The 14,169-nt window shown below is 36.2% G+C and overlaps 2 protein-coding genes across 4 annotated transcripts in view; one reads left to right on the forward strand and one right to left on the reverse strand.

Annotated features, from left to right (window-relative positions):
- Positions 1-2,843, forward strand: part of LOC117992018 (phospholipid phosphatase 2-like) — a 28,069-nt gene extending 25,226 nt beyond the window's left edge. For all 3 annotated transcript variants that reach the window (XM_034979667.2, XM_069505468.1, XM_069505469.1), the window contains exon 7: positions 975-2,843. In XM_034979667.2, the coding sequence (XP_034835558.1) occupies positions 975-1,160 (186 nt within the window). In that variant the 3' untranslated portion in view covers positions 1,161-2,843. The remainder of the gene's footprint in view (positions 1-974) is intronic.
- Positions 2,844-10,037: 7,194 nt separating this feature from the next.
- Positions 10,038-12,337, reverse strand: LOC138403744 (uncharacterized). Its single transcript, XM_069505489.1, has 4 exons — positions 12,167-12,337; positions 11,690-11,767; positions 11,406-11,556; positions 10,038-10,723 (listed from the first exon to the last, which is right to left on the reverse strand). Exons 1-4 carry the CDS (start codon positions 12,326-12,328, stop codon positions 10,554-10,556), a joined length of 561 nt encoding a protein of 186 aa, XP_069361590.1. The 5' UTR covers positions 12,329-12,337; the 3' UTR covers positions 10,038-10,553.
- Positions 12,338-14,169: the final 1,832 nt, after the last annotated feature.

Genomic DNA, 14,169 nt, shown 5'->3' on the forward strand with positions numbered 1-14,169 from the left:
TGAATCCACCATGTTACTTGGGAGTTAAACCCTAGTTTAATGTTTACTTTTGTTTCATTTATGTCCCTAGTACAACATATAACGCGTAAAATTTAACTCCTCACGCGCCAATTTAACTTTTTGTGTAAAATTTCCTGTCAAAATATTTTATAATTTTTATAGTGTTTTTCCTACACTTCAAGGAAATTTCTAAATAATTTTAAATAGGTACATATCAAAGATTGCGGACCGTCAGGAATCGAACCTCTCCTGGGATCGCGCCCGACGCACTGACCACTAAGCTACGGTTCGCTTGCTGCCAGTGACGAAATTTGTGCTATGTATGTTCACTCAGAACTGAAGTAACTATTAATGCCATCTAGTAGCGACACTTTGCAGCTATCGAAACTACTTTCAAAAGGCCATATTACAATGCAACTTTTTGAACGAGAAATGACATATTTGCTCTCACTTGGTCTGTCTCTGTCCATCTCATGACATAACCAATAGGGACATAACCAATACAACTTTTTTTAATAGAAAATATTGTACCTTATCTATATATATAAAAGGAAAAGGTGACTGACTGACTGACTGACTGACTGACGGATCTATCAACGCACAGCTCAAACTACTGGACGGATGGGACTGAAATTTGGCATGCAGATAGCTATTATGACGTAGGCATCCGCTAAGAAAGGATTTTTGAAAATTCAACTCCTAATAGGGTTTTGAAATTTTGTAGTCCACGCGGAAGCCCGCATGGAATGGTGCCAAGAATACTGGCTGCATTTCCGCGCTGGGCAGCCAGGCTGATCCGTTGCGCAAAAAATGAGCCAGCCCTTCTGTCACTGAGGCTTTTAATTGCGGTGAAATGTCTGGTTAGTTAAAAATCCTTTTAGCACTATGATTTCATGTCCCCAGGGTCTCCACGGCAAACGGAACATAAACATAACTCTTATATAATTTTACATTATAAATAATATTTGTTCCAGGTACTAGTTATCTGTGACAACTTCAAGCTACCACCGAAGACCTTACAAAGTAACGGCATGACAGACAGTCAGCAGACTGTTCGGACTTTAGTGTTTGATGAACCCCATCAACCTTCCGTCATGACAGACAGTCAGCATACTGTTCGGACTTTAGTATTCGACGAACCTCAGCAATCACCTTCTTAGTCCCTCAGTTTATTGATCTTTCTATTTAATAAGGGTCTGTTAAGTCCTGATAGTGAGTACCTATCTAAAGTGCCGTCACAGCAGCGACAGGATAAGACATTATACAACGTTAATTTTAGTATACGCAAAACCTGAAAGTAGTTTGTTCAGAATCAGTAACAGAATCGATTGCAATTTTTACAACTTTTTTTGACCAAAAAATACTTTAAAAACCTGCAAGTTTGGACACCTAGTTTAATGACCGCATGCACCAGCTGATTCGAGCCGTGCAAGCGGGAGCGCGCACGATCGACGCCAGCCGTCTCGTTCGCTCACAGCCGCTAGCTTGGGGTGACCATGTTTTTGCGATGACGACTCAACAGAACAAGCTTATAACTTCGTAAATTCTTAAATATTTTTGAAATTTTGTACATAATATGTATATTCTTTCTATGAAAATATTCGACACGTGTTTATGTTTTTGCGCTTACTAAAACAAGCGTTGTATACACGGAAAGCATGAGAATTATTACATTCTCCAAAAAAATCTTCCGAGAACCAATGTGAAAGTAATAATACGAAGCTGATATTTTATAGTGATTGGTAAAACTGACTTTTTTTAATTGAAAATTCCCGCGTTTTTACATATTTTATGAACTGTATGTAAAAACGTAAATAATTTATTGACTTTTCACGACCGCCAGATAAACTTTATCCAACGAATTTTGACCTGTTATTTATTCGTTGGATTTGGGTGTATTGGGTGTCTGTCAAAATGTCAAATTTATCCGTTAGATTAAGTTTATCTAACGATTGTGAAATAGGCCCCGATAGTTGGTTGTTGACCTATTAGACTAGATTTAAATAGGCATCAATTGTGAATATAACTAGAAATAATAATGGACATATCATTAATGTTATTTTAAGTAATTATTATTATTAAAAAATTACTAGGTACTGTTTAGAGCAATCAATCATTCCAATCTACCTATAGTTTTATACGAGGACCATATTTTAATATCTGTGATTTTAGCATAGTCACGATAAGTAGGTAGATATTTAAAAAATAATGACGATAAATTTTAAGAAACTGAAAAGTATTTTAGCAAGTAGGTAATTATTAAATTTAAACTAACTGTGAGTTTGCACTAATTAACATTAAACTTAGTCTGAGATCTATAGAGCGCACTTTGACTTTGTTCAGACCTAAGATTGAGTTAAAACGAGACAGATTTATGTGCGAGATATTTTAACTTTATGTGTCCATGTTAAAAGTACGAATTTAGACCTTATTTTAGAGGTGAAGTGGGTGAACCGTAAATTTGACATGACAGTTGACCTATAGACAGTGGCGTGCACAAGGTTAGACATTAGTTAGGTAGGAACCTGTTTACTGGCAGGTCATAATGAAAAATATGCATTGAGCTATTACAACTGGGGTAAGCAGTGCATTTATGCCTCTATGACCTGCACGCCACTGCCTATAGAGTTAAAATGGCGCGTGAGAAGTCATCTTGTACGAAATAATTATTCACGTTACATAGTTTTCAAACAATGCAAACTCACGATAATAGGAAGCGTAAGTTTTATGTTAAAAATTAAAATTAAAATCTTTTGAAGCGTTGTACATAATTTTTGTAAATACCTCATTAGGTACCTTTGTTTGTATACTCATATTTTTTTTAAATAAAAATATTGACGAATTTATTTGTTTTTATTATTTCCATAAAAATGCCTAGGTGCCATCTATTAGTGAATACCATCAATAACATGATTCTTAAATGTATAGAAACAGTCCATTGCACGCATGATACCTACGCCGTGCCGCCAAACGATTTAGCGTTCCGGTACGATGCCGTGTAGAAACCAAAGGGGTGCGGGTTTAATAAAAACTGCCATACCCCTTCCAGGTTAGCCCGTTTCCATCTTAGACTGCATCATCACTTACCACCAGGTGAGATTGCAGTCAAGGGCTAATTTGTATCTGAATAAAATAAAATAAAACATAATTAATTATCACCAACATCTTACATATTCAACAAGACCATCAAAAAGTTATTCTGTATTCTGAGCAAAAAGTGTACAAATTACAAAACAATGATACCTACCCAATTTAAATAAATGATTTGACTTTGACTTTGACTTGACTTTGGACTGGTATAGGTAGGCATTCTTTTCTTTAACGTAGGCACTCACTAAGAAAGCATTTATAGAAATTCTACCTCTATGCCCTATGGGTTTGTAGTGTTAGTGTATGAACTATTAACTACTGTCGTCTCGCTCCGATATGCCACACACTAGATAGAGTGATCATGGATCAGAGAAACCCCTTCCAGAGACACAATTTTTTTTGTATTTGATATTAATTAGGGCTCCCGCTCTAAATTGAAGAAAGTTTCAGAATTTTTAAAAATTACACCCATTTATCGATTTTTAGAAAATTCCACTCGAATGAAACAGGGGCGGGGCGGAGTTATGAGTAAACATTTTTTGTAACTGAAGATCTATTTTACAACCTAATGGGGGTCTAGAGGGCAAAGGACATCAATTGAGAATGATAGCCTCACCATTGCCTCACCGTCGTTTATGTCGTTGCGTAAATGAGGATGCCGGGGCCCGGGATCGATTCCCGAGTGATGCAAGACGGACGATGTGATGATGTAGCCAATTTAGGATGATCGTGAGAAGGATACGTTTGACGCATGTGAATAAATTGTGGTGTTAAGAGGATTTTGATTGGACCATGGGTGCAATGACATGCCACTTTGTTATGAAGGAATCTTCAGGAAAAATATTTACCCTTTTTCTTAGCGTGTTTCCCAATTACTCGGGATATACCTGCCACAACCACACTTCGCTGGCCAAGTGCAGATAGGCAGACTTTACACACCTTCGAGAACATTATGGAGAACACTTGGGCATGCATAAAAATAAATGAAAATCAGTTTTAGAAATTAGAATGTACAGGCAAAGCCCTTTCATACGATACCCCACTTGGTATAGTAATCTTATTTTGAAAGTTTAAAATAGTAATTATTTGTCCATGAACACTTTTTTATTTTATTTTCATGATGTAACCACAAATTCGTGATTTTCGGATTTATCCCTTTCGTGTGCTATAAGATTTACCTATCTGCCGAATTTCATGATTCCAGGTCAACGGGAAGTACCCTCTAGGTTTAGAATAGAATAGAATAGAATGTTTTTTTATTCATGTAAACTTTTTAAAAGTGCTTATTAATAGTCAGGTAGTTTTAATTTACCACTGGTTCGGAATGCCGTTCCTACCGAGAAAAACCAGCAAGAAACTCGGCGGTTGCTCTTTTTAATTTTTCAATTTACAATGTTATTATACCGTACTATACAAGCCATTGCAGCCCCTTGCATTGCTGGAGCGAGTCAAATCCAAGCTTTTTTATCGTTTACATAGTCTGCGACTGTATAATATGCTTTTTTTAGGAGCATACTTTTAACACATTTTTTAAACTTGTGTAAAGGCAAGTCTAAAATTGACAGACAGACAGACAGACAGACAGCGAAGTGATCCTACAAGGGTTCCGTTTTCCTTTTGTGGTACGGAACCCTAAAAATTACTTACTAGACGGAAACCCTGAGAGTTACAATGGTTGAAAAAGACTAGAGGCTGGTGATCATAATGGGGTAGGCTAGAAAAAGACAGATTTTAGGAGTTAAAATAATCTACCAACTGACTTGTTACCATCCATGGACTTTGGATTGGTTAAAGAAACTCAATCGATGGCAGTCAGATTTCGAAGACTTCTTTCTAAGTTAGAATCAGAGAAAATACTTACTTCTTTCTGAGTTAGAATGAAGTCTTTTCTCTCATTGCCTCCGATTGAGTCTCTTTGACCAATCCTAAGTCCATGGATGGTAGCAAGTCAGTTGATAGGTTATACCTAATACATGAAGTATAGTCATAGAATAGGTATACTAGGAATATGTAATGACGTAATAACCCTAATGTTACCCGAGGGTTATCTACATCTTTGATGTGCCGTCACTCAATCGCTCTTATCTATACATGTCAGTAGAGCTGATCGAAAATAGAAGACAATAGGATAGTGATTAATTAGTGTAGTTATGTACTTAATTTGAGTAGAAAAAGCATTAAAAAAAAAAGTAGGTACATTTGCATTTTTTTCCTGAAACAATGGTCAAATCCAAGCAAGTGGAAAATCTAATCCGGCTTCAGGCTATTCATCATCCTCTTTACAACCTATCGCCGGCTCATTACAGAACAAGGGTCTCCTCTCAGAATGAGAAGGGTTTTGGCCATAGTCTACCAGGCTGGCTAGACTGGCGTTCTTCACACACCTTTAAGAACATTATGAAGAACTCTCAGGCAAGCCGGTTTCTTCATGATGTTTTCCTTCATCACCCCGACCTCATAGGCTATCACAGCTTTATGGGCTATTATTTTCTCCAAAATCCTTTTGCCTAAAGACGAATGCATAATTTGGTAGGTATGCTTATGATTTTCTTTAAAAATATAATTTAAGTAAATAAAAAAACTTGTGTTTGTTGTGTATGTCAATTGGGTAATACCTCGTAATCTCCGGTGGGGTAACGACACGGGAGACGAGATGCGCATCGCTCGCTTTTATTGTGATTTATGATCATATCTTAGTTCCCCTCTATACCTAAAATAACTAGCCAACAGGTGGGCATCCTGCAGTGTGCTTTTATTACATAACGAAAAAACCGGCCAAGTGCGAGTCAGGCTCGCGCACTGAGGGTTCCGTGCTACAGACGTATTTTGTCGACATTTTGCACGATAAATCAAAAACTATTATGCCTAAAAATAAATAAAAATTTGTTTTAGAATGTGCAAGCAAAGCCCTTTCATATGATACTTGGTATGGTAGGTAATCTTACTTTGAAAGTTGAAAATACAATATTTGTTCATGATGATCAAATAATGTTAATTTTTTTCTTGTGATATAACCACAAATTCAGTTTTAAGATTTTTCCCCTCATGTCTGCTATAAGACCTTAATACCTTCCTGTCAAATTTCATGATTCTAGGCTAGGTCAACGGGAAGTACCCCTTAGGTTTCTTGACAGACAGACAGACAACAAAGTGATCGTATAAGGGTTCCTTTTTTTTCTTTTGAGGTACGGAACCCTAAAAATGTGTGTAACCTATCCATGCTAATGTTATAAATGCGAATGTGTGTCAGTCTGTCTGTTTACATCCATCTGTCTGTTTGTTACCTTTCACGCGACCCATCCGTTAAACCGATTTTGACGTCAGATATAAGGGAATCTCCAGCATTAATAATCAGATTCTGAAACTTATTATTTCACTGATTAGATACCCAGGTAAATAGTCGCGGGCAAAAGCTAGTAAATAAAAAATTACCTATTTAACAATGTGACGCGCGCAAACATACCTTTGGGAAAGTACGTTTTTCGCATGTCATCTGGCAAGGGAAACCCTATGACTATGCAGCCCTATGCACTTAATAATAATTACTATGGAGTCACGTGAACGAGTCATTAAAATACACTCAAAAAATACTTATCGAAAATTCATAGATCCAAGAGCACACACAAGGCAAAACTTGGTGGTTTGCCATTGCCATTGCCACTTAAGCTTCGCAACCCGTTGAGCTATGTCAGTTACTCTAGTTCTCCTACGGGTCTCATCATTTCTGATTTGATCACGTAGAGAAACTCCAAGCATAGCTCTCTCCATCGCCCGCTGAGTGACTCTGAGCTTTCTTATGAGGCCTATAGTTAGCGACCATGTCTCGGATCCTCACTGGCTGTAAATACTGTTCATAAACCAAATAAGGAACACTAAAAATGTGCCAAACAAAAAGAAGAGTAATAAATAACAGACGCAGATGTTAAATGCAAGTTGGATGACCCCTCGACCCCAGACGTTGGCGTTGCTAAAATAATCATCATCGCGAAATTACGCTCATTAGCTATGTGGGACACTTTCATTTGCGCCGACATGAGTTTAGTTTGCAATTTGTTATTTAATAAGTACGTCAGACAATGTGGGTATATTAATTATCTCAATTTCAAATCATTGCAATTCTATAAACTGTGTACAAGGTAGGATTATGGATACCCAGTTTGGGTATCGCAATTTGGTCAGTAGACCTTAGTAGGGAGACCCGTATTTTTTTTTTTTTTTATTTGCGTCGTTTAAAAAATCATTAATGGCATAGTATCACTTTTCTAATAAAAAGTTAGTTCGAATTATCTCTATTAGTTGGATTCAAATGGTTTTTATTTTATTCAGAAAGGTACAAGCTATAGCACTTGACTGCAATCTCACCTGGTGGTATGTAGTCTTAAGATGGAAGCAGGCTAACCTGGAAGGTGTATGGCAGTTTTTATTAAAGATACCCCTTTGATTTCTACCGGAACGGTAAATCGCTTGGCAGTAGGGCTTTGCCGGTAGGGTGGTAATTAGCCACGGCCGAAACCTCCCACCCTGGCCTACCTAATTATCCTATTAAGTAATATTATCTTGGGGTGACGGAAGCTGCCTATTTGCTATAGCAAAGTGTCATGACGTGATGTTCTTCACTCGTTCTTATGAATTATAATCACCAACAACCAGCTATGCAATGAGACGGTTCCTCGTTATTTTGAAATTATTTAGTATTTTTTTTATGTGGCTGTTAGAGGGGCGTCTATGAGGTGCTTGCCTAGGACGCTCTCGACATTTATAATCCACCTCTGTCCTCTCCGCTCCGCTTATGGTGGAGACCGGGCCTTAATCTAGTACCTATGCCATAATTCGTAAACGGACAAATCCAGTGTATCGACCTCCCATATCTAGATGAAGCCAACGATCCAAAAGTTAATGGTAAACACTAACGTGTTTTGATAAGTTAAAGATTAGAGTTATAGTTATCACCATTCATAAAGCTTATTGTATTGTAATGCCAATCAGACTTATTGTGACAATGGTTGAGTGTTCTGTCGTAATAGTTCAATTACCTGCACACGACCTGCCTGGCGCATTGGTGGTCGCCGTGGCATTATAAGTGGCAGGCCATGGGTTCGATTCCCGGCTGGGAAAGGAATTTTATGATTTTTCTGGTCTGGTCTAGTAAGAGGATTTGGCTGTGGCTAGTAACCACCCTACTGGCAAAGTCGTACCGCCAAGCGAAATAGCCTTTGGATTTAGCGTTCCGGTATGATGCCGTGTAGAAAGCAAAGGGTTTAGTAAAAATTGCCCTTCCAGGTTAGCCCGCCTCCGTCTTAGACTGCATCATCACTTACCACCAGGTGAGTCAAGGGCTAACTTGTATCTGAATAATAAAAGAAACAGCACATTACCTACAGTGTTGCTGATAAGCTTACCTATATGGATCCCGTGTACGATAGGTACGATGACTCTATAGGGCGTTGAACAATGAAAGTCAAATCATCATCATCATCAACAACCCATCACCAGCTCCTCACGAGCGACGTTTTCCTTCACCAAAGCAAAGGATATTTAATTGCTCTGAATAGTAAGAGGTTCGTGACCGGGATCGAGCCCCTGACCTCCCGAATGGAAGGCCGACGCGACATCCTATTCACTAGACTATCACCACTCTTCAAAGTGAAAATACCTATAAGTCTAGATACTTTATTATAAGTAAACCATAATATACTTGAGTGTACATAAAAAACAGCAACGCAATACACGTCGTGTCCAATTATTATTGTCACTAAAATGCAATTTTTATTCAGGCAACTAAATATATATATATATATACTACCTGACCCTGCGAACTTCGTTCCGCCTAACAGTCATATTCAGATTCAAATTTTTTAATTTTTTTAAAAATATCTATTCACTATCAGAAATTCTAAAATCCCCACGATTAAAGTCTGAGAATAAAGTCGTTGCTTGGTACCTACAATATGAATTCACTATGAACACTTCCTGAATCTTGATAACTCAGGCGGGCAGTAACCCTGCAGCATCAGGATTAAGGAGTTGAATCCAGATTTTTTTATGTGACCACCACAAAAACTTTTTTTGTTGATTTAAAAAAAAAATTGCAAATCGGTCCAGAAACCTCGAAAAAATCGATGTAGAAAAAAGAACCACCTCATTTTTGACAGTCGGTTAAAAACCGATTACCTTGAAATATTTACGGAACAATTTTTAAAATATCCCCTTTCTAACAAAAAAAGAATGAATGAAATCGGGCTACGCGTTAATGAATTACAACTCAGTATACATTTTAACTTTCATGCCCTCTCCTACGGGAACCATGCTGAATTTCGGGATAAAAAGTATCCTATATTCTTCCTCATAGTATGACCTCAAATTGTACCAAGTTTCATTGGAATCCATTCAGTAGTTTCAGCGTGATGCGCGGCCGTGATACAGACAGACAGACAGACAGACAGACAGATAGACAGACAGACAGACAAAAATGAAAAAAATTACAGTTTTGTGTTCAGTATCGATTATAAAGTGCCCTCGAAAAAAAATTTTCAAAATATCTTCATATATATATATGAAAAATATAAATATCGGGAAGGAATTACTAAGTGAATAATTAGAGAAAAAATAAATAAAAATAGCTGTTTGTAAAATTTAATTAGAGCTAACACATTATAGGTAGGTACATGACGCTGAAAAATTAAAAACATTAGCTGATCTAAAATTTTAATCATCAACATCATTAATGCACTTACCTACCTATTAGATGATTATGCTAAAACTAAAAAAAATATTATATTTTACAGATTTTACAAGATAAGTTTTTCCGTAATACTTGTTCATTATTTTAAGTTAGGTATATATAAATAAAATAAAATAAATAAAATAAAATAAAAAAAAGTTAGGTATAATATATACTGAAAATAATGTAATAAAGTAAACTAGAAAAATTAACATTTTTACCCTAATCACAAAAAATCCAATAAAATTAAAACAACAAATTTGATCTGTTATCGATTCTAGCAAAGTTATGCTAAATAGTGGCAGTAAAACTAGTCAAATAGTAATTAGTTAAAATATCACCACAAAATAAAAATAAAACTGAATAAGGATTTCAGAATGAACGAAAAGATATCTTACGACGATAGAGGGTGGTTCATGGTACTAAGAATACTTAGAAGTCAAGTAAAAAAGCACAAACAATATTATGTAGAATCAAAATTAAAGTGTGAGTAAAGTGCAACGTAAACGGTGAAACATGTTTGCCAAATTATTTGAACGTCTGCGGTCGTGTTTGATGCGTTTGTCAATCCAACTACGTGTTTTTAAAAAATAAAATACGTGTTTGGCAAGGTAAGTCAAACATGCTTGAAGGTGTAGGGTGTATGGCTGCGTTTGTCAAACAAACAACGTGTTTGGCCAATTTGATTGACGGCGTGTTTGACAAACATGTTTGACCGTTTACGGGGCACTTAAAAAGATCTTTATTTATTAGGAGTCAGTTGCACAAGAACGATGACGTAGGTGATACAAAGACTGATGAAGCTGAGTGACAGACCGACGCCCATCGGCATCATGCGGCAGACGTGGTACTGACATGGGCGGAGACTGATGTGCTGGAGAGCACGTTGGGTTTCCAGGCGCAGAGTTTCATCTGAAATAGAATGTAATCTGGTTGGTTTACTTTCCATTTCTTCTTCTTCTTCTCGAGTCGACGGTCACCTCAAATACGGGGAGCTTAAAAAGCCGCAACCGCGATAGCTCTGTCGGTAGCCTCGTGTAGCTCCTCGTTCGTGCAGGTTGTCGGGCACGCAGGGCACCCAGTCATATGCGCAATGGTTTGTCTCGGATGACCGTATCATGTCCAGAGATGAAACCCCATTTACTTTCCATTATAAGTACTTATTACACTTATCTCGGTTTAAAGAAAAACCGAATCGTAGTAAGTTGGATTATCATCATCATCTGAACCCATCGCCACCGGCTCACGGGTCTTCTTAAGAAGGGTTCATCACTAGTCAAGTATGGACAGACTTCACACACCTTTGAGAACATTATGGAGAACTCGAGTATTCAGACTTCCTCCCAATGTTTTCCTTCACCGTTAGAGCAAATTCTAATACCTATTTAATTGCTTAAAACGCACGCAACTCCTAAAGCTTCCAGCATTCCAGTTGCATGTTCTTTTATTTCCCATTTTGTCTTACTAATTTTATCGTTTATTTAATTCTAGTTCTTTATCTTTTTCTTCTACTTTTTAGTCTTAAGTTACTTACGATGGATTTCATAAATACTTCTAAACGATTGTTTTTTCTAGAACATTAGCTGTAGCATACCTGTATCCAAAAGGGATTGTTTAAATAAAATGTCTTTAATAGTGTCCACTTCATTCTTGGTGAGTTCAAATAGAATCATTGGCCAAGTTCCCACACAAACTGTGTAGAGCAGTGTCTCTACAGCCGAAAATGTTTTAAAAGTTAATAGTTCCTGAAAACAATTTACTTAATTATAAATATGCACTTAATTTTATCGTAATGTTTAAGAAGGTACTTAAGATTTAAAGTAAAGAAATTCGTACAGAAATCGAGGTCAAAATGAAGTAATTTAAGGAAATGCATACCCCATTTAAAGTAAACAGCATGGCATTGCGCATAAATATAACTGCTTTTGGAAAATATAATAAAACAGTGAAGAATAGCTGAAAAATACAAAAGATTTTAAGAAACAATTTCTTCAGAACACACTTAATTTAAAAAAAGGACAGGTACGAATAAGAATATTAAAAACATGACGAAAAAAATTTCTACAACAATAATTCTGCTATTTTTATTGAAATTGTAGAATGTTCATAGTTTATCCAAATTCCAAGATCGGGGTCCAGATTTTCGATAATCTTATACGTTTTATTGATTCAAATGGCATTTTCGGCAATATAATAAATGACTTTAATAGTTTTTCTGATCAACTTCATGGCGTGAAAAACTACATCGTAAGCCAATATTCTCATAACATAGGAGAAAGTTATAATATCTCACACCACAATATTTGAATGTCAATTTTCAAAACGGATACCTTAAATAATTTAATTACTATTTACCCAAATTTCAAGTCCAAGATCTAAATTTTCCACGTGTTTTAGTAAATAATCATAGACGGATAAACATGCCTTGATATTTTTAATTCTGTGTTTGACCCTCTCCTTACCAATAACATTAACTTCAACGTATTTGTATTCGAAAGCCTTCCTAACGGTCTTCATGCGGTGGAAAAGAACATCGAAGAACAAAATTTTTGAGATGTAGCTTACAAAGATAGAGAACAATAATAAAAAGCAAAGAAAATGTGACAGGATGAAACCCAAAGCTCTATCGAAGTAAAGATAGATGAAAATACGAATAAATAATAAAATTAGCAATGTTCCAAACATCTTGTAAGATACCTCGATATATTTAGCGTTTATAATATTTCCAGTAATAGACACCAGAGAGATTATCCCATTTACATAGTCACTTTTAAATAACAAATTTAGCATACAATTGAATATAAATTCTGTATAAGTTACAAAATTTATAAATTTTACATCTACTAATTTTAAACAAGTAGCACAAGTAAATGTTGAGAAAACAAAACAATAACACCATATTAAAAATTTCATGGTTTTGGATATGCCCACGTAGTAATAGTGGCCGAATATAAGGCGGATGAACATGAACCATTTGACAGAAGTTAAGAAGTTAGAAGTTAACATATTAATTTATTTAGTTAGATAGTTGTTAGTTATTCAATTGCTAAAAACGCGAGTGCGAAAGAATGGAATTACCTACTAGATGAAAAAACACTCGATTTTCCCTTCTTAAATGATAATATGATGGAGAATTATACAGAAAGGGATAACTCAAGTAAGCATGCCGTATTTTATGGTCGTCTCTGATGATAAGGAAACATCGGAAGGTGGAAGAGTTACTTCTATTAGTGCAGATTTAGAAACACCCGATCATAAAGTTACTGTATCCAAATATCAGGTTCGATGATTTTATTTAGAAAAAACTTCTCTCTATAAGTTTCTTGAATTAAATAATGACACTTTTACACTGGAGAAAAATAATAAAATCTATTCATTAAGGTTAAGGTAGGTTCTAGGAGTTGAAGATATTTGTCGAACCTATTGCTCGTATCACCCCTTTGGACTTTAGTATGGTTTGGACAACATGTACCTAGGTCCAGGCAATTCACATAAAACTGTCATCTTTGTAACCTAAAGTAATTGTTTTCCTATCGTGCTTAATTCAATTTCATTTTTGTGAATATGTAGGTAGATCGCTTTTTCTGAATTATTTATTAATGACGTCTCGTTTATTATGAAATAAAATTTACGCGGCATGGATAAAACGTTACTAAGTAGGTACCTATGTATACAGTTTTAATATATTTTTCTAGATAGAAAAGGTACCTAGTTATTCTATGCAAGGCAATGAATATTAGTTCATAAGGATTGCAGTTTAGGAAATAACAATGGTTATAAGCCCCAAATTTTTCATAATCTTTGAATGCATTTTCTCCAGCAGATCATAGGTAAACTAGGTTTATATTGACTCTCAGACTTGATAGTATTCCATTCCATTCCATCAGCCTGTATCACTTATATGCAATGTTCAATGCTGGGAATAGCTTTCCAAGAGCGCGCCACCAAATATGGTCCTTCACCTACCACATCCACCCGCTTCCCTCCACCTTGCCTTGTTGAATTAAACCTTTGCTCAGTTGTAAGTAATCACTACCCGTATTATAAATGCGAAAGCGTAGGTCATCGGTAGGTTTTCGGTTTATTGGTTTATCCTTCCATCATGCATCATGAACATAACGTCTCCTTCTTCTCCCCTGTCTTCTTCTGCGTAGCGGGTGGGCATCAGCGTCAAGCTTTCGTTCAACTCCGCGGCCTCCTTCGGTGTTATGACAGTTTCACAGAAGGAGGACATTACACCCCAACTCGTCTCACTACCAAACGTGTCATCTACCATATTCACGTTGCGTCTTCATATTACTTGTTTTCAGTATTTGTTGTTTGGTACATAATCATCATCATGATCAACCCATTACCGG

The sequence above is a fragment of the Maniola hyperantus genome, chromosome 20 (assembly GCF_902806685.2).
Source record: "Maniola hyperantus chromosome 20, iAphHyp1.2, whole genome shotgun sequence".
In the NCBI taxonomy this organism is placed as follows: Eukaryota; Metazoa; Arthropoda; class Insecta; order Lepidoptera; family Nymphalidae; genus Maniola; species Maniola hyperantus.

Bases quoted from the DNA above. Each gene is read 5' to 3' on its own strand.
- LOC138403744 (XM_069505489.1), bottom strand. From the start codon at position 12,328: ATGAAGACCGTTAGGAAGGCTTTCGAATACAAATACGTTGAAGTTAAT. The intron at 11,768-12,166 runs GTAAATAGTAAT...TGTATTTTTCAG, and splicing joins ATCTTGGACTTGAAATTTGG to CTATTCTTCACTGTTTTATT. The intron at 11,557-11,689 runs GTATGCATTTCC...AATTGTTTTCAG, and splicing joins TGCTGTTTACTTTAAATGGG to GAACTATTAACTTTTAAAAC.